The 24753-nt window shown below is 45.8% G+C and overlaps 1 protein-coding gene across 6 annotated transcripts in view; it reads left to right on the top strand.

The window, feature by feature from the left end:
* The window catches only part of PITPNM2 (phosphatidylinositol transfer protein membrane associated 2), a 136265-nt gene that overhangs the window by 84748 nt on the left and 26764 nt on the right, over window positions 1-24753 (top strand). For 5 of the 6 annotated variants that reach the window (XR_015260491.1, XM_086761923.1, XM_086761921.1 and 2 more), the window contains exons 5-14: window positions 434-555; window positions 2233-2466; window positions 9392-9715; window positions 12574-12669; window positions 16637-16741; window positions 17612-17682; window positions 20929-21173; window positions 21657-21846; window positions 22877-22996; window positions 23361-23572. Coding sequence is in view for 5 of the 6 variants with exons in the window: in XM_086761923.1 (XP_086618049.1) it covers window positions 434-555; window positions 2233-2466; window positions 9392-9715; window positions 12574-12669; window positions 16637-16741; window positions 17612-17682; window positions 20929-21173; window positions 21657-21846; window positions 22877-22996; window positions 23361-23572 (1719 nt within the window). In the remaining variant the exon portion in view is untranslated. The remainder of the gene's footprint in view (window positions 1-433; window positions 556-2232; window positions 2467-9391; window positions 9716-12573; window positions 12670-16636; window positions 16742-17611; window positions 17683-20928; window positions 21174-21656; window positions 21847-22876; window positions 22997-23360; window positions 23573-24753) is intronic. The other variant, XM_086761920.1, reaches the window with a different exon arrangement.

The raw sequence follows: 24753 nt of genomic DNA, 5'->3' as shown, positions 1-24753 counted from the left end.
CAGTGAGATGACCTGCTGCTCCCCTCAGGCTTCTCCTGCCCGTGCTTGCTTGTCACCACCCTGGGAAGTTGTTTCTTGGTGAATGTGGGTGCCCGGTCTCCAGTAACTGCGTGGGGCACACTGGTATCTTCTCATCTATAATCCATGGAACACGTTGTGGGTGTTACACACACCCCTTTGCTGTGGGCTTGGAGTTTTACTAACCCTGAGCTGTTCCGGTGACGCCACATGTCCACGGCGGGCTCCTGTCTTAAGAAGTTATTAAAGAAAATCCCTTTAATCTGTACAGCTGGTATTTTAAGCATGCCTGAAGTAAAACGTGAGTGAAGGCTGGCTTGGATTTGAGGCTGATTTTGTACATGTTGGGAAAGCATTTTCTCCACTTGCCGAGCCGTGTGGGATTTACTCCAAGCTGCGTTGTTCTCACTTTCAGGTATACGTGTCCTTTTGTGGAGAAGTTCTCTATTGACATTGAGACATACTACAAAACTGATCCAGGAGAGCATGTCAATGTGTTCAACCTTTCTCCCGCAGAAAAACGACAAACTATTTTAGGTGAATAGCCTTTTTCTTTTGCTTTTTCTTGTTATGTAAAGAATATTGGTTGGTGTGTCCCATCTCCCTATCCCATTGCACCCTAAACACACGCCTGCACCACTGTGGGTGTCAGGCTGGGGGGTAGGGTTACATCAAGTAGAATGAGGAAACCTGAGTTCTCTTCTAGGCTTGATGGAAATCACATGGAAATAATTTGAATCCCTCATCTGTAAAATCAAGCTGATGCTTTCCTGTCTTATATGTGCAGCTCCTGAAGGGAGTAAGACATAATGATTTTGGGGATAATAAGTAGAAATAACCATAGAAGAGGCAAATATTGCTGTATAATTGTATAGCTCCTTTACATATGTGAAAATCATTCCTATCTGCACTTCTGAAACGTGAAGGAATATTTCATTTTTGCTTCCTCTCCTATTAGTCTTGCCTTCTTGCAGGTTAACACTTCAGCCTCACTGCTGTCTTTAGAAGGTTGAGTTAATGGGCCTTATACATGTAAGGATTTAATGAAAAAAGACAAAAGGAACATCTTACAAAAAGGCAGAGAATGGCAAATGTCATAGCGATTCCTCTGCCTTGCTCTCCATCGTGGTTTGTGCCCATGGCATTTGCTGGAGACCTAACTGCGTGGCAGGGCGTGCTGGCAGTTACAGCCACGCAGGACTGAAGCATCCCTTGCTCTGGAGTTTCTGAGACTGGAGAAGTATTGAACTCATGCTGACTTCTGGCAGTCCCATGTGCCGCTGGCCGTAGTGGGAGCTCTGGGGAAGGACATGTAGTGGCTGCCGTGGCTCCTTGAGCGCTGTTGACCTGCAGGTCATGGCAGTAACCTCGTGCAATTTTACTTGACTGTTACTTGATTTAAACTTTTTTGTTTTGAACGTCAGTTTGACTGTCCTCATTCCTAAGCCTATCTGATTGGGCTTTCAATACTGAACAAATCAGCTTGAGTCACTCTTCGAAGTATCAGAAGAGCTTTTGTTTCTTGGGAAGTGCGATCCTGCCCTTCAATCCAAACTTCACACACTTCTGCTGAGGTCTGGGATGGGGATTGCAGACCTTTAAAATATGTTCGTTCACTCTGCTCCCATTGCAGTTTCCACTTGTCCATTGTTGAAGTGTTAATTAGGACTCTGGTTAAACTCTGCCTTCCATAGTACATCTGATCTAACAGTAGCATGTGAAGGTTACCAGTAACCTCACCTGATGGACTCCACAGATAAGATGTTCAGTAGGTAGTGTCTTTTCTGTAACAGTGCCAAGAAAGGGCAGGTGTATTTAACCGTCTCAGGCGAGACAGAGCTGCAGCACTGTGAGTGGTATTAGGAAAGCTGAAAGATGGAACGTGCAGAAGATCTTTTTGGAGCTGGAAGGACGGAGTGTGCAGATCTGCCAGAGTGCTGTGGGTCTGCAGTCACTGTGGGCAAAACAGCTGTTTGGAGCGAAGCCTGTGCTTGCTGGAACTGTGCGTACTAGTTCCTCTGGCAGAGCTCATCGCCACCCAGCAGCATTGTATAAACAATTTAAATATCAGTTAAGTGTAAGTTAAAAAAACCCCACTAAATTGCTGTAATGCTTGTGGTACTTACTAAAACAGAAATAACACCTGAAAAATGGTATTTTCTTCTTTGTTCAAGAAAAGGAAATGTCTAACTGTTTCTATTCTCTTTCTTATAGATCCCATTGATATTGTTAAAGATCCTATCCCTCCACATGAATACAAAGCTGAGGAGGACCCGAGGCTGTATAAATCAGTGAAGACTAAAAGAGGCCCCCTCTCAGAAGACTGGATTGAAGAGTACAAGAACAACCCTGGGAAATACCCCGTCATGTGTGCATATAAACTGTGTAAAGTCGAGTTCAGATACTGGGGGATGCAGTCGAAAATTGAGCGGTTTATCCATGACGTTGGTGAGCATTCATAGTCTTTCATAGTTCACTGTCGACTTCTTAATGTTTCTGAATCGAAACACAAAGGTGAGATGTGTGCAATGTATCATATCCCAAGACATGCCTGGGAAGAGATTCTCAGATCCAATTACTCTTTTGCAGAACTGTGGCTCACTTCAGAAAAAAAAACATGTTATTCTGTCATGTATAATGGAGGTATGTGTGAATCCAAACCGTGTGTAGCCACTGAAAGGGATTCAAGTCCTGTGTAGGCAAGATCTTGCATTCTCTTTTTTTTTTTTTTTTGAGATAAGGATTCGACTATTAAACTTTGCTGGATCTCTTTCAAAATCTGCCAGTTTTCTTTTTTTTCAGGGAAAATCCACAAGAGCTACTCAAAGAAATAAGCTTCACCTCTGAGTCCTAAGTGTCTTCAGAAAACCGCTCCCTGGAGCATCCTTAGCTTCTGCTTGCCTTGTGGCAGCACTGCTGGGTCTCTGGGTGGCCGTATGTCTCTGTTGCCCAGGCTGTGGTGTTCAGGGCTCCCCACCTCTCTGTGTTATAACCCACCTTGGGTCATTGACAGCTCTCAGTTGTGAGTAAACGTGCTGCTTTGATTGATGCATCATTCTTAGGTCAGTGCTTTTACGGAGGCATTGTTTGTGTCCCAGAAGTAACTGAGTGCAGGTGGTAGCAGTGCTGGCAGGAATTTGTTCTTTGCAGAAAATCTATAACATGACTGATACAGTTTCTGAGCCTTGCCATAGGAGACAGGATCTATGGTGAGGTGGAAAACTTAAAGAATGTTCAAAAGAAGCATTCCCATCTCAGAAAAAAAAGTGCAGAGCCATGACTGTGCTCTGGCAAAGAGAAGGCCAAAGAAAGGCTGTGTAAAGGATGCTACCTGCTTTCTCTATACAGTAAATCCTCCTACACGACCTCTACAGCTGTCCTTTCTGTATGCAAAGCTTCTTTGAAGTGCCTGATAACTAGCATAAGTAAGTAATTTAATAGCTTTTTTCAATCGTACCGTGCTCCTGAGAGCTAATGTGGAAAACACTTGATAGAGCGGTGGAGAACAGCGTGCACCACACCATGAATAGTCACAGGTTACCTTCTTAAAGCTACTTTTGATTTTACTTTACCCCCAGATGGAAGTTTTTACCTGGTATAGACTGTATTACAAGTGGCTTTCTGCAACGAACTCCCTTGGTGTTTCAGGGACATGGGTTAATTCAGTGTATACTGCAAAACATGGGGGCAGAGTAACAACTCCATTGTGTCTGTTAAATGAAAAAGAAGCATGTGACTCTTCCAGTTGTTCAGAGGTGTTTGGCATAGATTAAACTGTGGTCCCTTTGAAATGTTTCTTTTGTGTTTCATGGAAGATTGCCTGCCATTTTCCTCTTGATTGAGGCTTTGCAGAGAGCCCGAGCCAGCTCATTGTCTGCCTTTCAAAAGCCTTGCCACTCTGTTATAATGATGGCAAACACTGTTTTTCAAAGTGGTTAAGATGCATAAAATCAGAAAAGTCTTTAAGGCAAGACGAAGTTGAGTGAGTGAAAAGTGAAAGCAAAAGCTTTGAGTGTCTACAGCAGATGCGTAGCCTTCCCCTGCAATGGGATAGCCATGGGGAAGCCATTAGTGAGTGGGAAAAGTGCCAGAGCGTGTCTACCGAAGACAGCAAGGTACGAGGATGTTTAAATTGGAAAGATGTGGGCTACAACAAGACTGACCAGGCTTATACACTGATCCCAGTTTTGGAGCTTGAACTGCTGACCAAAAGCAGATGGAGACCTTTGTGCATTGTGCAGCTGATGGTGGACCAAGCTCTAAGGCGCCAAGATGTTCTTGTGGGCCAGCCCCTCCTTGGCATTTTTCTCCTGGTTCCTCTGTTCAGAGCTCCTAGAAATTTGTTTCTTGGAGAATTAGCGTGCTCTGTCGCCAAGCCAGCAAGAAAACTGAGGCAGAAACCAAGAGGAGATTCCAAGCTCTGCCTGAGGTGTGGGGAGCAGCCCTTCAGTGGTGCAAACTAAAATTAGAGAATGGCTTAAAAGAACACATCTGATTGAAGTGACGGATGGGTTGTGAGATGTAGAAAGGCTACTGAGCGCAGAGGGAGTAACTCTGGGGGATGGTGTTGAAATGTTCTCAGTATTACTGAGTGCAACAGCCATTTTTTCTGATGACTAATTGGACAGTTACTCAGTGCTTTGACAGCCGGAGACACAGACTAAAATTGTGGGCTATTAGTCTACTTGGCTGTAATATTTGTATGCTTTTTTACTCCCTTCCCATAGAATTTAAGTTTAATTGGACTAGCGCTGCATAATGTTGTGCTCCCACTTACTTCCTAATGGTGCACGTGGGCTGTGATTCTTTTGCTGTTAAACAAGTGTGTTTGTGCATGGGTTATTGATTATACACTACGGCAAAGTGTGTTCCTATCCCAGGAGCTTTGTTGAAGCCGATGTGTCTTAGGCTTAATATGACCAAATTGTTGCACAGTGATGAAGTGTGAGCAGTTTTAGAAAGCTCTTTTGTGGAACTTGTGCTTCACTTAAGCCCTCACATGGAAAGTTCATCCAGAAGCCACTGCCTGTTGGGGCCTACAGGTAGAGTCTTTTCAGGGGTAGGCAGGTTGCAGATAGCATGACGCGGATGTGACCACAAGCTTTTCTTCGTGGGTTGTCTGAGCAAGGAAAGGTAGGGAAGCAAGCAATTACCTTTGGTCGAGTACATTCAGACAACCAACTGACGAGGTTATGGGATCTGTTGTCGCTATCAAGGAAATAGTGTCGCACAAGGGAAAACAGGCATCCTCTCTCTGCTGCCAGGAAACTGTGAGTGCACGTTATAAAATGCTTTGGGATGTTGTCGCTGGGTACATAGTGGGTATCTGGATAGTTGGATAGTTGAGGGAGTTTGGGCAGGATTTGGTGGTGGGTTTTTGTTTTGGGTTTGTTGGGGTTTTTTTTTTTGCATTGACTTTTTGTTTCAGTTACCATTTCTGCTTCAATTTGAAAACCAAACCCAGAACTATAAACGAAAGTTTTTTAAATTCAACTAGAGACCTCTCTGTCCTGGCTTGTCTCACGGTCGTTTACACTTCCTTCTGTGAGATTAAGTTAAACGCCACAATCTGCAGGCAAATCATTTATAGGAGTCAGCACCTCGTGAATTCAGCCATTCTCTGCAGCAGAGTTGTTGAGGTGGTGAGCTGAAAGGCAAGTGATTTAAATGTTTGCACCCTCCTAGCCTCTTCACAGATGATCTTTCTGCACAACACTGCGGGAAATGTTATAATTAAATCAACGCAGCAATGATGGGTACTTTTGAACTCAGCCTGCATGTGTGGTTGCCTTGGTTTTTTTAAAGCAAAGCATTGTGCTCTCTAGAGAAACAACAAAGTCTTGTAACTACTGATGTTAATGAAATTGGCTGGTACCTGCATCCTTATTAAAAGCCCGTTCCTGTTATTTCTGATTGACTTCGGTTGGGTGACTTGCCTGCTGAGACCAAGTATTCTCCACTTGTGGGCAAGAAGGCTGGGATGAGCATGGTGCACACTGGGTGGAAGTAGAAAACCTACTCTAAACTCCTCCCTGATTCTTCTCTGTTGCTCACTTCTCTCTTCACACCAGAAAGATCTCTTTGGGAGACCATCTCCTGCCCCGCGGTTCTTCCGTACTGCTGGGGTGGTTTGCTCTGTGGATGAGAAGGGAGGACACAGCCCAGAGCAGGTGGTAGCAGGTGGGGATGGAGGAGCGTTGCGTTGCGCGGAGCCTCGCCTCCAGGCTTGTTGAATTCCTTCCGACCTGGAATAAGGTGACAGGTGGGATGCTGCGCCCAGTCTGTCCTCCCCGGTCAGCTCTCACTGCCCGAGGTCAGCGTGCCACAGGCTTGCAAGGCAAACTGCCAAATGGACTGCGGCCTGAGGCATGGATGGCATGGAAGCACGGTGTGTGGGACTGAGTGCTAGACAGGGGCTTCTCTGGCTGAGCAGGAGACATTTGCACCTCCCCTCATGCCAGAGAGAGAAATGAAAGCGAACTGGATCACAGATGCCTTCAGCCCTGTCCCGATGGGCATCTCTGATCTGTTAAAAAGAGAATTTTTCCCAGTCACACTCTGCTTCCTGGGTCTGATCTGTCCCCTCCTTTTCACTTGCCAAATAAAAAGCTAGGCTTTTTTCTTTAACATTTTGAGAAAAAATGCTTTAAGACATTTTTTTTTCCATTGCAGAGGGAGGGAAGCAGTGTCCAGACAGGTGACGTCCATCATTTGCAGCTGGATCTTGAATCCATGTACATGTGTGGGGGCAGGCGGTGTGTCCTCTGGGTCTCTGCTGCCTGCTGGAAGGCTGCAGCACTGCAGGCTGAGGATTAATTCAGTGACAGTCACTGCTGTGCGCTGAGGGACTGCGAAAGTTTTCCATCCCTAGCAGTGAAGATCTTTTCTGCAAGCCATGACTTTTATTTTTAGATTTCTTTTGTACCTGGACAGCCTCATACTCTTCCAGGTTTTCTGCCTGTGCTTGAGAAAGAGAAATGCAGCATCGCTGACACGTCCCAGGTGAAGGCCAGAGGCTAGGAAAATAATCCCAGTCTTTTTGACTTAATGACTAATCTGGAGCGATAGAGGCACAGCGGTCGTGAAGCCCTGTAATGCCGTCCTGTTTTCAAAGAACAAGGCTGTAAGGAAGGGCGATCTGGGATTTCTAATCAAAGTGAAGTGAGCAGTGCAGATGGGGAGGTCTGTGGGTTGGGAGGAAGCAATACAGGCAATTTTTGTAATCTAAGATGAAGTGAAAGAAGGCAGAGGGGAACTTCAGGAGACTTTTTTTTTTAACCCCCAAGTGGTTTTCATGTTCCCTCTGATGTTAGTCCATTAAAAGAAAGATACGTGATCGGTGGCATCTGTGCCTTTACGCAGAATTTCTGAGGAGCTGGGGCATTGCCACATCAAGGCTGAATCCAGGAGCGTGAGCAGAGGCTGCTGAGCCCTGGCATGATGGGAGCAAGGGGGCTGTTTGCTTCTCTGTCTGATCACAGTCTGTTTTCAAGGTGTTTCAAGCAAGGTAGAAGTGGAGCTTGTGGATGTGGAAGTCCAAAGGATAGCTGTGGTGTTGGGGACTGAATTACAGCAAGGGAAACGTTTTCTTGGCTCTCAGTGTGGATGTGATGGGAGTTTAATCTTCATTCTTAAGCTTGAGTGATTGTCAATCATATCAGGAGGTGAAGAGGCTAAAATATTCTTCTGTGGTTCTGCAAAAAGTAATCTGGTGGGGGAAATAACTCTGAATCACAACTAAGGTTGGACAGAATTAAATTGCCAAGGCCCCTTGGTCAGCCCTCAGAAGGTCACAGTCTGCTGGCTCAAACTTGCCTCTCTTATGCTTCCTTCTGAAAGTCAGGCAGAGAAATGCATAAAATATGGATAGATGTAATCTCATTGTGCAAATGGAGTTCAGGCTGAGCTGGTCCATTGCTTGAGACGCTGATCTCAATGGTTATTTCCTCCTGAGAGGTTGATTTGGGATGACCGGTGGCATTAAGAACTAACTAAAGCGCAGAGCAGAAAATAAAGTGCCCAGGCCTGGAAGGAAATAACAGTGTAAAAACTGGTGGTTTGATGTTAATCTAGCCTGTTGATTGCTCTCTGTCTTGTAATAGCAGTGGTGGTGGTGTGGCCTGTGGGCTTCAACTGGGGTCTTCATTAGAGGGAGGGGTTGGCTACCCTGCGGGCCAGCTTTTGGGCACAGTGTGTTTCTGCTCCAGGCTTAGCAACGGAGGATTGTGGATCCATAATCCCACTGACAACAAATCCCACTGCTGCTTTTGGCATGTTCTTCAGCCTATCTCTGCCTCAGTTTCCCAATGTGTGTGGGGTTTTTTTTGTTTTTTTTTTTTTTTTTGGAAGGTCTCCTGAGGATTAGTTTGTCGTTATTTCTAGAAGCTTCTAAAAGCACTGTTACTGTTGTGGGCTCCATCAGTAATAAATAGCAGTTTGGAGCTTTGACCCATCGTGAGCATTTAAGCAATAATGTTGGGTGAAAATCCTGAGTGACCCTACTGGTTTAAAAGTCTTGGTGGCATGGTGATGTTAGCCAACAAGTTTAAGTACTGGAAGAAAGATACTGAGTTGATACTGAGACAGTTCTTTGTTTCAGATATGCAACACCTTGAAATATTTTAAATTTACTTTACCCATTTCATTTTTCTCAGGCAGCAGAAGACAGATGGTATCTGCAAAATAAAGCATCTTTATTCCCTCCCTTTGTTTTCCATCTCATTGTCTCAGAAGCTCATATTTGTGGTGCTATTCACTGATATATAGACACCAGGTGCAGAAGACAGATTTCCAAAGAAAGGAGAAGTTTTAGTCTTAGCAGTGCCAATGTGGGATGTGCTTCTGTCATGTAACGGTTGTGGTGGGTTATGTAGTGTTCATGAAGGAACCACTTGAAACTCTCCTGGATAAAAAAAAAAAGAAAAAAAAAAATGTGTTTTTTTTAATTGATGTTGGCTTTTTTCTTCTGGGAGCATACTTCACTTTGAAGGCTGAATTGAAAAGTTACAGCTTCCCAGAACTTCATGGGAGTTGCAACTGTGGTCTGTGCCTGGCTCCTCCGTGGTTGAGCAGGTGGTCACAGAACAAAGTCCTGGATGCAGAATTAGGAAATCCCTTCCCAGGTTAAAAGCAGTCACAAAAGACTAGCTAATTTTTCAGTGCGTGGTTGGTTAGCAAGAGTTGAGGAGACAGAAGGTACATTAAGTGACCAATTTGCCATCCTGAAGGTAAGAAGGTCCTTTACTGCAGCATATAGCATTGTGTTGATGATGCCACTGTAGTAGCCTTACCATGGTGTCTTGAGGTTTTGGGGAAGGGAACATGGATTCCTGCAGTCTTGTAGCAGTGGTGACTGGGCGTTCTGGCTTTGCAGGCTTACGGAAGGTCATGGTCCGTGCCCATCGGCAGGCTTGGTGCTGGCAGGATGAATGGTATGGGCTCACCATTGAGGATATCCGGCAACTGGAGAAGGAGGCACAGTTGATGCTGGCTCAGAAGATGGCTCAGTTCTGCAGCGAAAATGATACTGAGCAGCATGGAGTCAAAGATCCTCCTGGTGAGAAGGATGTTGAAGTTAACACGGTTTCACCTGTTGACGCGGAGGATACCTCTGGTAACAGTGAAACGGCCTCTGGAAGGTCACTCACCAAGCAGTGGTCCACCTCTTCCAAGTCCTCACGATCTTCAAAGAGAGGAGGTAAGATGCTACTGGTGACTTGCTCTTCTGAGCTGCATGGAGGTTGGGCTTTTGGGAGATACGACCATCTCTCCTCGTGGCTGGCACCTTTGGGACAATGCATATTTCTCCTGTGAGTCCTTTTAAGTCGGAGGCCTTCTCTGCTGGTGTTAGAGGCTCAGTCTTCTCAAATGACTTGTAGGTTTGGAAATGTTTCTAGTTGTCTCATGACTGTGACTAAGTGGCACGCAGCAGAATTCTTGCCGATCTCAAAAGCAAAGTAACTATGAAAAACCAGTAGAAGAGCAGGCAGCACCTGGCTAGCAGCGTTGGGTCTCAGAAGAAGACAAACAACGATGCAGAGAGAGTTAGTCCCTGTTACCCAAGAGCCACTGGTGGCTTTTGTAAGGCCTGGTCCTTCAGTGGTGTTCCCTCTCTGGAGGTTTGCTTGTTTGCTGTGTCACGGAACGGACCCTGCTGTGGGTCGCTGTTAACTGCCGTTCATTTCAAAAGTGGGTGTTTGGCTTCGTGGGGGCTGCAGTGCAGCTCACACAGCGAAGCATCCCATCAGCTACTGGGGAAATTAAAGCAGGGACCCCCCAAAAAAAGTGGGTGGGGGCTGCTGCCTTCCGCTGGTGACGATGTGTGAGAACGTGGACCGTGTTTATATTCCCTTTTAAATACCATTCAGCAAGCTTCCAGGATTTTACTGTTAAAGCCCCTGAAGATATTCTGTAAGGACTCAGCTTTGAGTTCTGAATTTTGGCAGTCACTTTTTTTTTTTCTTGGCTATGTTAAACTCACCATTCTGTAAAAGGGTTGAATCCTCAGCGAGTTGCAGGCAGAAGGCTTGAACCCTCAGCAGTTCCCCCTCCTTTCAGTCAAGCACAGCTGAGAGCTGGGTAATAGCTGTCACGGCACGAGGGCAAAAAATCTTGATTTTTGTGAAAACCCCCCACGGGGCAGCGTTTCTTGCAGTGACGGCAGAAGGGGACATCTGGGTGAGTGAAGCTTCTCCATCTCTCATTTGCACCAAATATCGTGAGTTGAGTCTCCATTTTTATTTACCACTCAATCACTTATTTCATCACGGCGTGAATTGAGAGATGAGCGGTAGTTTTACCTTGCGATGACTCACTGGAGTGAGCCCGAGGGAAGAACCTACCAGATGCTTCATAAATCATTGTACAGAGATAAAAATGCTGGCTGCTTTGCTTGCACCAGGATTTTATGTTGATGTGCCCATCTCTTGTTACGCTCTTTGTTCTGAACCCCCTCTTTCAGTGCTGACACGTTCGTTGGAAGCTGTAGTTTTCAGACCTCTTAGGATTTCACTCGAAGGTTTTCCCTGGTAGCAAAGCATGAATTTCTTTTAAACTGCAGAATGTCTCCGCTTTTACAAGAAAAAGTAATGAAAGAAATGAACTGTGATGTGCTGGGAAGTACGTCATGCAGATATTTTAATCCCCCTTCACGCTGGCAGCATATTAACATATGGGAGCAAGGAGGGCTGTCTCCACTTAGCACTACCTCCAGCTGAAAAAAGCAACGCCTTTTCTCCAAAGGGTCTTGGTCCTTTCTATGCCATCCAAGCGAGACCTCTGGTGATGGCAGGACCCTTGTCGCCATCCCATATGTTATTATCTGCTCTATTTTTAGCAACTATTATGCGAGTGCCTTGACGTCACGCCGGCATGAATTGGCTCTGCTCTGCCAACCTCCTCGCTTGCTGCTCCCAGAGGGGTGGGCGATGGGGTGGTTGGGGGCTGCTGAGCTGCAATTAGATGACTCTCCACAGGGTCTCCATCCCTTTTCCATATGACAACCGGGTAGGAAAATCAGAAGAATTTGACTTACAGATTTAACGCTGGTACGACAATAGCATGAAACAGCTTGTGCAGCTGTCGCAGTAACCAGAGCCTTTCGGCATCTTTGTATATGCTAAACGAGGATTTGTCAGTCTCCTCAGGTTTTTGCTGTGTTAGGGTAGGTGGCTGCTGCAAGCGCTTTGTGTGCACTTCTGTGACACGCGAGAGCTGCCTGAAAGAGGGGAGAAGCCCTATCTCTCTCTCTCGTTCTCTGGACAGTGCTCCCCTCAGCAGATGGCTGCTCTGTAACAAGTCCAGCCAAGAAGAGTTCGGGCTGGATCGTTGCTCAATTATATCTGAAAAAAATAAAACGAAAAGAGATGTGATGTGTTTATATTTAGCACAGGGAACTCTGGAGGGGTAAACAAAAGGGAGCAGGTAAGTGTGAGAACATGATGGCAAGCAGGAACCAAAAGGACCGTTGGGTTTTCTCCTGGCTCCGTCAGGACAGCCGCTCTGACAGCTCTCTGTGAAGTAGTTGGCTAGCATGTTCTTTAAATCATTCAAGTTTCAAGTTTAAATAGATCTCTAATCCAATTTGTGTGGAAGCAATTTCCTTCCAGAAAACGGATTATTTCTATCCAGGCTGCTCTGCTTAGCTGCCCACCCGAAAGTTAGCGGAGCAGAGGCATGGTTTGTGTGCTGATTAGAAGCACGAAGAAAGCTTCCAATCAGCTTGCTTCCTTCCTAATTGCAAACTTTAAAACCCAGCTGATTTTGCACGTCCTACTAACAATTATAAATAGCTGCCATTCAAAATAGCATAAGAGTGATACAAACAGCTTGCTTTACTGTAGCATCTTGCTGGCAGGTTCTAACAACAGTAAACAAACAGGAGCTGTAAAGCGGTACACTGACATCACACCAGCATCATCGGGGTTTTGTGTTTTTAATATTGCAGCAGTGAATTTTCATAGAGAACACACGACTCTTCCTCCAGCAAAGATCATGTTGGGAACTCTCCGTCTTGTCGATGTAGCGTATCGCATCAGGCTTTTTTGTTTTTTCCAGCAAGCCCCTCACGCCATAGTATCTCTGAGTGGAGGATGCAGAGCATTGCCAGAGATTCAGATGACAGCTCAGATGATGAATTCTTTGATGCACATGGTATGTGGAGCCTAAATCACCATTGTTTGTTTCCTAAAATGGTGGGATAAGAGAATGGAAGCCGTATGGGGTGGGGGGTGAGCGGGGAAGGAAGCGAGACTTTCTTACTTTGTTTAAAGACTGTTTGTTTCTAACCAAGATACGTGCAGCGTTAGCGCAGCTTCTTCCAGCATCCCTAGCATCACCCCGCAGACTCTTACGTTTAACACAGCAACACTTCAGATTCAGTGTGGTCTGTTTTGAAGGGATCTTGAACATTCTTAACCTTTGGAGCTGTATTTTATTTGGTGCAAATGGGTGTGGGTAACGTTCAGCAATACTGACTGGACTGTGGGTGTGTCCTAGTGATTCTGATTCAGTATGACTGATTATTTTTCTAATTGATTTTTTAATCAGTAGGAGGTATGATTAATTGTCCTGGCTGGGCCTGAAGAGACCCAAGTTTGCTTTTATTAACTCCTTATTCTCCCATTCCAAGAAATACAACAGTGAATACTTCAGGTGCCAAAATTAATCAGTGTTGATTTCAGAATTCTCAAAGTAATTTTGACTCTCCGTTTCAGGAAAAAGCTGTATTATTTTTTTTTTCCTCTGTGCATGTGTTTGTGAAGCAGCTTTGTTCCACTGCACTCATTTTATGTATTGTACTTAATGCGTATTTAAGCCTGAAAGGCTCCGTCTCCACTGACAACAGATGGACTCTTCTCTCGGCTTGCAATGCTGATCTAAGTTAGATGCGCAACTGTGCTGATGAAGTTGGTGACCTTTCTGTGAAAAGCAGTTGTTAGAAGATGACGCCCCAGTTTTGTAAAGCAGAATTTCGCTGATGTTCAGCTAGATTTCACTGATGTTCAGCTGAAGTTCAGTCTCCAAAAATGGCTAGTATCGTGTTCCAGAAGAGCTCTTGCCTCATGTATTTAGGCATACATCTCAAAGTCTGAGGTAAAAAGTGGCACGCTGTTGTAGAGGAGTGACTTGTACTCTACAGCAGCATAAAGGGCCGGGATGCCTGCCGGTCAGGTGATGAGTGTGTCTCTTGCCTGAAAGGAGAAGGACCCGACTCAGTTTAAGTGTTCCTATTTATTAACTCACGTAACATCTACGAAAACTATGTAAGGGATTTATTGGAGCAATATACATAAGAGAAAAGAGGAGTGAGTCATCAAAAACTGCATCATTGCTATCCACCCTCTTTTTTGCCTTTTTAATTACTCAGTAATAAAATTGAGATAGAGACAGCTCTGCCTGGGATCCAGGCCCCCAGGGAATCCCTGATGTGCTCCTGACGGGCCTGGGAAGGAGAATTACCAAAAATGAGCCTTGTGCCACAGTTGGTATCGGCACCTCTGCTGCAACACTTCGAGAAGCTTGCCAACAGAAAAAGCAGCTCCTCTTCTGCTAGCACACAGCGTGTCTCCATTTACGTACAGCTTGTCCTCCGCAATCCGTACCGCTGAGTTTGAAAAGTCTGCCTAGTCTGATGGGATTTTGGCTTAGCAGTTGAAGCCTTGATGTGTGTGCTGTTCAGCACAGCCCTCTCTTTGGGAGGGACCTCTTGTTGCCCCTTGGCCCACGGATGACATGTCCCAGCTCCGGGTCTGCGAGCAGGGAGGAGGCACTGCTTGTGGCTTATCCTGCCGGGGAGGCTTGCGGGGTCGATACCATGGGAACTGGCACAGATCAGGATGTGAGTCAACACCGAGTAGGGTTCCTCAGAAGTGCTTCCCATGTATGCACACACATTTCCTTGCAGTGCAGTGGGCGTAACCTGAGCCCAAGAAAATTTCATGTCGCAGGCTTCCCACTCGTGCTCATTCACTGGCAGACTTTGGTAAAGCTAGTGGCAAATACAGTAATATCTAATATCTGTCCTGTAATACGTGCTGATAACGGGAGTAATATGCCATTCAGTGATCGCTTGAGCAGCAATAAGGGCTGTAATTAAACCTCTCAAGGAAATAAGTTTAATATTTAGATTAAGTTGCTGGAGGAGCTTTGAGTGCAATCTTCCTCTAATTCTCTGCCAGCATGTGTGTTGCATGCTTGTACTCTCACTTGCTCTGAACAGGTAGCTCCACGCTCCCTTGTGCTGGGAAATGGGGATTTACTCAGATTTTTTCCGTAGCTGAAAAAGGAAATGGCATGCTAATGCAGAGTTTCCAGGTCACTCTCTTTTTATGGTCAAAATGTAAATAGAAACTCCTAAAAATAATTGGTCTCTGTTTGGCTCTGCACTTAGTCCCCTTCATTTTTTTTTTAAGCTATTGCTCAGATTTGCTGAAAAGATGAATATATTTAATAATCTTTGTGTTCCCCATCCTAGGATTCTTCCAACTAACTGTTTTCTTAGTCACTGTATAGCAACAAGAAAGGAAGAATCCTAGTCTGGGACTCTGAAGATTACAGCTTTTAGATCTTCAAGACATCTGTAATTACTGCTGTTATTATGTCTATAACTCTTTATTAAATTTCCAAGCCCAAAATTTTCAGGAAAGAAAAACTAAGCGCAGAACAATAAATAAATTAGAAAGCACTTAACCTCTGTAACAGTAAAAGATACATCCTCAATGTAGAAAAAGGAAAGAGAAGGGAGGGAAAAAATAAAAAGGAGCCAGCAACTTGTACTAAGGGCATCTTCGTAAGAGTTGAGTTGCCATTGTTTAGTTTCCACGGGGTCCAAGTTGGGAGATCCAGGGCTCTGTTTCCCAAGAACCTGCCAGGATGAAGCAGGGAGTGTGGAGGCTGCAGGGCGCCCTGCCCAGCTCGTACTGGGTCCATGCCCTCACCCGATAAAGGAGCCGTCGGGGGGGGCTGCTGCTGTCTCAGAGGTCCTCCGGTTTGACGTAAACGTTTTTATGAGCCCTTCCTCAGCTCTGGACTGAGTGCCCTGTGTTCAGGCTTGGGCTGAGACTGAGCGCCCGAGCTCTCCCCTGGGGGAAGGCCAGACCTGTTGGATAGTTGGATAACCTAGTCCGGGCCAGCAGGCACAGGGGGTGGGTGTGTAGGGTGTCTGGTGGGGGCACTGGGACAAATTCTTCCAGTGCTGCTGGTGGCCTGTTTAGTGGTGCTTCTGTGGGGCTCAGCTGCTTGTTTCCCTGTGGATGTACCAGCAAAGGCCCATGGACAGGCGAGGCTGGACCTCCTGCCCAAGTCAGATCGTATGCCTTTCTCCCCTAACCTGGCAGAGATAGATCCTCTGGTGTCTGCTACAGAGCCAGGCTCTTAATCTTTCTGGATAGTATCTGATATCTGATAGACATTGTGGGCTGTTCTATAGGGTCTCTCCTTTATACATCTCATCCTTTTAATTACGCTTCTAGGAACAGAGTATTCTGAGGACTCTTATTCTTTATCAACTGTAGTAGAAATGAGCCAAGGGATTCAGGAGATCCTGCGGTAGGAGGGAAATGGCAGACGCGTGCACTCAGTGTGATCAAACAAGTCTCATCTCCTAAGGAAATCAGGCTAAAGATAGCTCGGGGAGTTCACGTTTCCTGAATTACTCAAACCTCTTTAGGTATTCCATCCTGTTAACAACAGCCATCCCTGTCACTGCTTCCCCCAGAGACCTCCTGCAGCTTTCAAACAGGTCTGGGAGGATCCCAGTAGCAAATGTTACTTTGTCCTCTCTCCTGTGCTGGAGCACGCTGGCTGCTTTAACATAATCAGAAAGTATGGCAAGAGAATGTTAAACTTGGTACCTGAAATATTAGCATTAATTGTCCATTTTAGGAGTTCTGTTTGTTAAAAACTTGCAGCTAAAACATTTTAATTTTCAGAAGGTGCTTTGGTTTCTATATAACAAAAGCTGGTAAATTATCATGTTTATTATGACTTAAGCCATCTGAATGTTTGTAAGATTACATAGAGTTATGGAGCCTTACTTTTATTTAAAATGCTGTTCTGTGCTCTTGTCTGTATACATATTTGTGTGTGTGTGACTCTCAAAAAATCTGTTTTTTTAAAGAGGACTTGTCTGACAATGAGGAAATGTTCCCGAAAGAGATAACCAAATGGAGTTCCAATGATCTGATGGATAAAATTGAAACCCCCGAATGCGATGATGTCCAGGGTAATTTTTTTTTAAGTAAAAACTGCATGTGATATTTTACAGTTTTTCCAGGTAACTGTTACAGCCACATCCTGAAAAATGTAAAATCTTGTTATCCTCATCTCACAAAAGGAGAAGCTGAGGCAGAGCATAAAAATGACTGCCTAGCGCTGTTGAAGAATTGCCCAGTGGGAGTTGGGATAGCTCTCGATTCTCTTTTATTTTCCGTGTTGGTTAGACTCCTTTGTGCGACAGCCAGGATTCTCTCGTATAATGATGAAATATTCCAGCTCCGTCTTGAATCACTTGATTTTCTCCTGACTCTTCTTTCCTCTTGCTCCATCCTTTGTTCTTGTCTGTATCTGCCTCAGCTTTATTTTTCTACTCATTGTTATGAAATTTTTAAAGGAAGCTGGCTCCTCAGCCAGATCGATTCGTGTAGCAGCACGGTGGAAGATGACACTTAGGCTTTCTGGTACAAAGTCAGTCTGTGTAGGCACAGACGCGTGAGCACATCAGGTCTCTGCTCCCCCAGCATAGTTCAAGCAATTCCTTTTGCTTTCCCACAAACGGATCGTTTCTGACAGTTGTGCAGGGATTTCCCATTGTTGCTGTGCTTAATAAAGCAGTGGTACTGCGTTGCTGTAACGAGAGTAGAGCTTGCTGATGTTCTCAGCGCTTACTGAAGTTATGAGAAATTGCTGGAAAATAAATGCCCCAGTATTGCTTCAGGTGGAAGGAGGCAGGAGGGAGGGAGGGGGCAATTTGATGAAATAATTAAGGATATAGGAGGCAGAAGAGGCTGAAAGGCATTGGCACAATGTCTTTATGGAAGAGTCTTTGCCGAGTAGCATCTTGCAGTGCTGATGTTTTAAACCTCTGTGCTTCCAGGTGATTTGTATCACGAGACGTCAGCAGAGTACCACGTTGGCTCCAGCGTGGAGAGGCTCAGCATCATCGAAGTAAGTGCTTTGGTTTCTTGTAATGAGATCTCTGTCTCTGGAATGTGACCATGTGGGGTAGATGGGGTAAACGGCTCCCTTTGCTGCCACCAGTGTATTGTCACTGGGTCATTCAGAGCCGCACCAGCATGCCGTGTGCTTCACAGCTAGATTTACGGAGCTATTTCACTCGTCTTTGGAACATCGTATAGAAAATGCTCTGCAGTTTGCAGGCAGTGTCAGGTATCCAGCTGGAAAAAAAGATACTAATCCTGTGGGAATAACTGCTGCCGGAGGCACTGCTGGGTAGGGCTATGCTGCTCACGCCGAATGAGCTAGCGTGGATGCGGGAGCAGGAGAGCTGTGTTCCTGCAGCACCGGAGCGCAGGCTGCAGTAGTCCAAGTGACACAGCTTGGCTGTAGCCCACTCTTTGGAGCTGCTCAGGGTCTTGTTTGGAAACCAGTTATAGCATAGTCTGTATCAGTGCTCTGCATAAAACAATAAATCATAACACCTCCCCGGCTTCCTAGACTTGCATATACAGGCTTTTGCAATCCAGTGTGGTAGTGAGACAGCGCGTCTGCTTGTCCTGCCCTTAAAACATCTGCCCGTCTGTGCTGCAGAGATGATGTAGCTGCTTGCAGAGTGCCTGAGTTATGTCGTGGTCTATCAAAGACCATGGGTGTGCTTTTGGCACTCTGTGTGCCAGGCTGTAAGTTCATGGTGGTTTGGCTTTTTTGTAATAGATGGAGAGCTCAAGGGCTGTGGGGAGAGAGGGTGGCTGCGGATGGGAACGGCCACCTCAAGATAGGCAAGTCACAGCCCTGAGATTTCTCTTGGAGCTCAAGATGGTGTGGAAAACTTGTTGTCTTCTTTAGAGGGCTGTACAAACTCAATCCTTTCCCATTTCTGCCTTCATTTTAGAAAAATAACACACTTGAAAGTGAGATGTAAAAGTTATTTGTAGTTGTTCACAAACACTCTACTAAAATAATGTGGCATTCTTAGCCACCAATTGCAGTGATTTTCATCTGTCACCAAAAGGTGGTTCAGGAATGAGGCATCTTAAGAGACTCCAGGTTTTACAAGAAAGTGCTAAACAGCCACCTCCACCCTTAAACTAATCAGCAGTTGTATACTTCCCCACTTCCTCCAACAGCAGAAGTTAATGAACTGAAAGAGAAAGGCGCCTCCAAATGACTGCTGATAAACCTCCGGATGACCTGAGCTGGGTGACTCATGTTGTTCTCCAAATGAGCACTTAAAACATTTGTCTGAAAGCAAAAGTAATGCTGAGATGCTGAGAGAGCTCCTCCCATGCCTCCAGCCAGGCAAAAGTTCACCTTGCAGGCACTGTAAACTGGAATCGGAGGAGGTTTAAAGAGCAGGCATTAATACAGTGTAATGGTACTAAATAATTAAAGGCCATTTATATGCAGGAGGTCTGGAAAATCTTTATTACAGATTTGGATGTGAATTTTAATACTTCGAGTGGGCTGTGTATTAAGACATGCTCTGACATTATCTGGTAAAAATGTAAAGCTAGTTGTTAGGTTGCTAATGTGTGCCTGGGCATGCTTCCCTCCCACCGGTGGGTTTGTCAGGGGCTCAGTCACTGCTCAAAGGACAACAGGGGACTAAAGATGCTCAGGTGAGAGGAATTTGCCAAATGGAAAATACTGCAGCCTTCCACCCTTTGTACAGCCCCTTCCAAGGGCTGTTTCTCTGCCTCAGCAGGGAGTTGCCCAGGATGCTCTCAAATGTCATCTTTGCTAGCACAAGGGTTGAGGGACAGGAGGAGAGATCAGTGCCTGCTTTCAGATATCTCAGAGGTGTTGGGGTGAGGGATTTGAGTCCGTATGGGAGCTGTAAACACTGAAAGCCCTGGTAGTGAATACATATTAAAACCAGTTACTGCTTCCTTGTGTTATGATGCGTGGACAGTACAGATTGATGCTCCTGTACGTGCTCCTGGGGTATCAGGATTGGGCTCACGGCTGTTCCGGCAAGGCTCTAAATGATAACCTGCTCTGGAGTTCAGATACAATTCCCTCCTTCCCCCAGACTACAGCCTGGCTCTGTAGGCAAGGGATTCGTTCATCTGGACAGCCAAAATAAAAACCTTTACTGTGTTCATGCAGCAGCCTCCCAGCCAGATGTTGGCCAGTCCTTGGGTAACAGGATCTTGAAGTTTTTTCTCTTGAGTTCCTCTTTTGCAACAGCATAAGCAAACCTGAAGTCTTATTTATAACTTCTGTCGTAAGTAAGCAGATGCAGTGACTGATCTCTTCCTACAGCTTCTTCTCCCAGTAACTTGCCACTTGCTGACCTATCTGACCTTGTTTGTTCATTCTGCTGAATGTGTTTTGCTGTCAACTGCTGCAGCTGAGCTCAGCACCTCAGCAGAAAGCAACACCCATCTTTTATTTCTTTATTTTTCCACCCTAACGCACACAAGTAATGTCTTTACTGCTGCCTGGTTACAATTTAGTGCTTTTTTTTTTTTTTTTACTTTCAGCATTCCTTCTGCTTAGGACAGACAGTTACGCTGAGGCTGTGTGTGCATTTGTGTGGGATATGAGACCTGGAAGGAGGAATCAGGTTCTCAGCTGTTGTGTCCGGGTGTATCTAATGACCGGTGCCATTAATTAAACACATTCCCACTTGAAGTCAGTTTAGTTCCTTACCCACAAACCTGTAGATGTTATTCTAAAAGCTCATACCCCCTTGTCTTTAGAAACGTGATTTTCAGTCTAGACTTCTTCAGGACAAGTTTAGACTCTTTTGTGCTTGTGCCTGCACTGTCTTTTGACTTAAATGCCGCTCTTCCCTCCGTAGTTTTATTTTCTCGTCTCCACTGTGTTTGAGAGCAGGTGTTCCATCCTCCTGCAGCTTTGCTGAGCAAATCGAGTTGAACTCTTTCAGTCTCCATTCAGAAGCTCTCCATGCTTCTTGTCTGTGGTCCTGCTCACACTGCAGTTACCTTTCTGTGTTGATGACCCACACTGAACTTGGCCCTCTAGCTGGGGGCTTACCAGGGCTGTGTATCAAGGCTCATACAGTTTCTGCTGGAAATATCTTGCTTCACAGATTGTTGTTTGCCTCATCTCTGCGTGGACTTGATGTGGATAGTGCATTTATTGTACACACCATGTGTGAGCTTGGGGGAGAAAAGGTGATAAAAGTTGCATAAAATGCACTTGAACCAAATATAACCTCTTTGCAAAATAAGCTTTTCTACTGTCCTCTCTTTCGTTCCCACCTAGGATGAATCAGTGCAGCCATTAATGCAGCCAAGTAAAATCCACGTCCTCCTCTTGGTACTCCATGGCGGGAACATCCTGGACTCAGGAAGTGGTGATCAGAGCTCGAAGCAAGGGGATGTCAACACCATCACGACGGTGTTTGACACAGTGATGAGGGTACATTACCCAGCCGCTCTTGGACACATTGCCATCCGGCTGGTCCCTTGCCCAGCCATCTGCTCCGAAGCATTTTCGCTCGTGTCCAGGTAAGTTGATGCTACTTCGTCACTGGGAGAAACATACAAAATTTCACTCGTGTTTTTTGTTTCTTTTCTTGCATCCCTGAAATGTTTTGCACGTAGCATTGAAAGCTCTGACCGTGCTTTGAGAACGCACTTATTAATATACTAGCGAGGCATTCAATCTCGATTTCATACTTAGCTGCAGTGAATACAGTAATCATCCAGCAAGAGTTCTGAGATTGATTTATTCTAATTAATCCAATAAATACTAAGGCTTTAATTCCTTGTCTGAGGGTTGTTCTATCAATGTAAGTATGTTGTCCTTGAAGATTTACGTTTGATGGGAGGGAAAGATTTATTAAGCTCTCATCCGTTCACAGTGGAATAAATGGCCTTTCTATTTTGAGGCTTTTTTAAATGAACCACAACACAGACTACTGTCTGCGAATGGTTTTTCCCACTCTGTGTGTTAGGCTGAATGTTTCCAATGTCTCTCGCCCTGTCCAGCCTGAGCCCATACAGCTATGACGAAGGCTGCCTGTCCAACAGCCAGGATCACATTCCCCTTGCTGCGCTCCCTCTGCTAGCAACGTCCTCCCCGCAGTACCAAGAAGCGGTAGCCACAGTCATTGTCAGAGCCAACCAGGCCTACAGCGACTTCATCAGATCCCAGGAGGGCATGTCGTTCAACGGCCAGGTGAGCCCGCAGCTGTTTATAGCCACAATGAAAGGAAGAGCAAGTGAAGCAATTTCCTTCTGAAGCTCTCTTTTCCATTAATCTCTCAGGAGGGATGGAAACATGACAGTGTTGAGCTGCAATAAGAAAGTGTTGTGCTTCCATTTCTTTCTGAGAGAGAGAGATTATTGCTTATACTCCTGTCTTGAACCTTTGGGATTCAAAGCAAAGTCTGAGCTCGTGTTCAGAAATGAAGCTACAAAGCTGTGAAGTTAATCAATTTTCAGCATGACACACCTTTCAAATCTGGAATGCTACCTTTGTTACTAAACATGATCTCTATTCCCACTGCAAACCAAAGCTGTTTAAGCATTCCCATCTTTAAAGGATCTTCAGCGGCGTGCACTGGAGTTGTCGCAGAAGTGAGTTTCTTTTTTGAGATGGCACAGCTGCTTCACCCCATAAAAGACAATGACTGAGCAGAGGCTTCTCTAGCCCCGCGAGGTTTGAGCTATTGGACTGGCTATCACATTGCACCACTGTGGTGTGATTTGTCCGCCGTGAGCTCGTTCCCAGCCAGCACTGTGCCTGGGAACCCAGACAGCCCTCTTCTACCCAGGGGACTCAGTGCTTTATTGTGTCCATCTGCTCAATGCCCTTGGAGGCAGGACAGCGTTATCTCCTCAGGGTGCACGCAGGGAGCAGAAGCTCAGGGAAGCTGGCCTGAAGTAGCACGGACGGCTGGCAAGGAGGGAATCGAGTTTGGTTTGCTGAGGCTGGAGCTAGCGCCGTAGTCAGTGCTCTGTGTTGCTTTCACTTTGCTCCAGTCGGCTGGTGGGGACAGCTAGAGCACATCAGCTGCGTTAGCTAATGAGAGTCTGCAGGGTACGAGTGGATGTTCGTTGATGGAACAGTTTTACTGATGAAAGGCTGGGCATCCTGTTACTGCAGCTTTGCTAAGTATAATCCAGCACTCTGTTTGACTGTCATCTCTGAACTGAAATGGAGGGGCTTTTGTTTCCTCCTTCCCTGCTTCTGTTGCCTTTTCCAGGTCTGCTTGGTAGGGGACTGTGTTGGAGGAATCCTGGGATTCGATGCCTTATGCTACAGCAATCAGACTGTGTCCGAGAGCCAGAACAGCAGCCGGCGAGGAAGCGTTGTGAGTGTCCAGGTAATGTTGGCTCCCAGTGTCTGCTGGGAATAGGTCTGCTGGCCACAGCGCCCGCATGGCCCCTGTTTTTAGTAAGGATCTTTCCGTGATGCAACAAAGACACTCTTCCTTATGAATGGCCAGCATGTGTCGTAAGGTGCATGTGTGTCTCGGTTTGGGTGCATTTGCTCTGAACGGGGATGCTTCACCCACACCTGCTTCACCCTCACCCTTGGAAATTGGTTTGGTCTGAGGTACTGTATTGCCCTCAACTGGATCTTGGGGTAGATGGAGAAAGGAGGATAAAAGGAGAAACACCACCATAACGTGGGTGTATTCCTGATTCAGCTGTCAGAGCGGTAAATCCTTACATTTCAAATCCCAGGATACCGACCTCCTCTCTCCTGGAATAACGGTGAACAACAGCTATTGTTCCAGTGGCTCTAATCTGGAAGCCAGCAGACACCTCAGTAGGAGCAACATTGATATTCCCCGTAGCAACGGAGAAGATCCAAAGAAGCAGCTGCCACGAAAAAGGAGTGATTCGTCAACCTATGAACTGGACACAATAAAGCAGCATCAAGCCTTTCTTTCAAGGTAAGATTTTGAGGGAACAGAACCAGGAATATTCTGGAGCTGCAATTGGTGCATCTGTGAAACTCGAATGTTGCTTTGTCATCCTGTGATAAGTGCAAGGTGGAGGAAAGAGTTTAATTTAGATTTGGAGGGGTATGGATGTCAGTGTGCTGTATGGGCAAAAAAAATTAACAGCACTCTTGCTCAGTGGCAATGAGAGAATCCAGCTGCTCTGCTGCATCTGTATTACAACGGCAAGAAACCCTTCATCCTGCTGCCTGGCAGCCGAGGCAATCGGGTAGCTGCTTTCTTGCTGTGCTGCAGTTGCAGGATGGAGGTCATAAAGCAAATGTAGAAATAGTGAGAGGGAAAACAACACAGCAGAATGGGGAATCCAGTGTTGCATTAATTTCAAAGCATCTCTGAAAGCTCATTTTGAGTTGCCTGGCCTGTTCTTGGAAGAGCTGTCCTTTAATTTTGGCCTAGTTCAAGTGTGAGATTGAATTGCGGTGCCTTTTCCCGTCGCAGGAGCAGGTTTCTGCTGTCGTGGTGGCAGTGTGCTCTGGATGAGACATCCTGAACCCTTGCTTGGTTGGCTGGTTCATGGAGCGATCGTCAGCTGCACGTGAGGGTTGTTCTGTCTGTGACTGTCTGGCAGAGCAACTCGAGTCCCCTGTGTGGAGCAGGGACAGGGGTTTGTATTCTGTCCCCTGGCAAGGCTGCTCTGTTGCACCAAGGTTGTGTTTCAGCTGTCAAAGCCCTCAGTATTCCATTCCTAAGCTTCTTCAAATGGACTTTCAGAAATGTATCCGTTAACGTAACCGATGAAATTTTCATAGCAGTCTTTCCGTTGCTGCTGATCGTTCAGGGATTACTTCTGTAAGCCCAGAGGCTTTTTCTGACTGACTCATCTTCAGCCTGTGGAACTGGACAGCCCAGACCTTTTCCTCCTGCAGACCCAGAGGAACTGCAGCATCCTCTTAATCCTTCATCCCCCATGTCCTAGGTACTGAGGAGCAATGTCCCCACCCACTCCCAGCAAACACCAGGATTGCAGCCGTGCCCAGGGCAGTTCCTATTGCCCTGTGTCAAGCTGAAGGCTTGTCCTGCACTTCTACCTCTCCTTCACTATTTGCAATCATTGCTCCAGCCCAGGGACTCGCGTTGTCATGCCGTGTCAGGGGCCCTTTTGTAAAAAATTC

The sequence above is a fragment of the Chlamydotis macqueenii genome, chromosome 17 (genome assembly GCF_036417535.1).
Source record: "Chlamydotis macqueenii isolate bChlMac1 chromosome 17, bChlMac1.mat, whole genome shotgun sequence".
Taxonomy (NCBI): Eukaryota; Metazoa; Chordata; class Aves; order Otidiformes; family Otididae; genus Chlamydotis; species Chlamydotis macqueenii.
The sequence above is the reverse complement of the archived record's forward strand: the minus strand, read 5'-3'. Positions and strand labels throughout refer to the sequence as shown.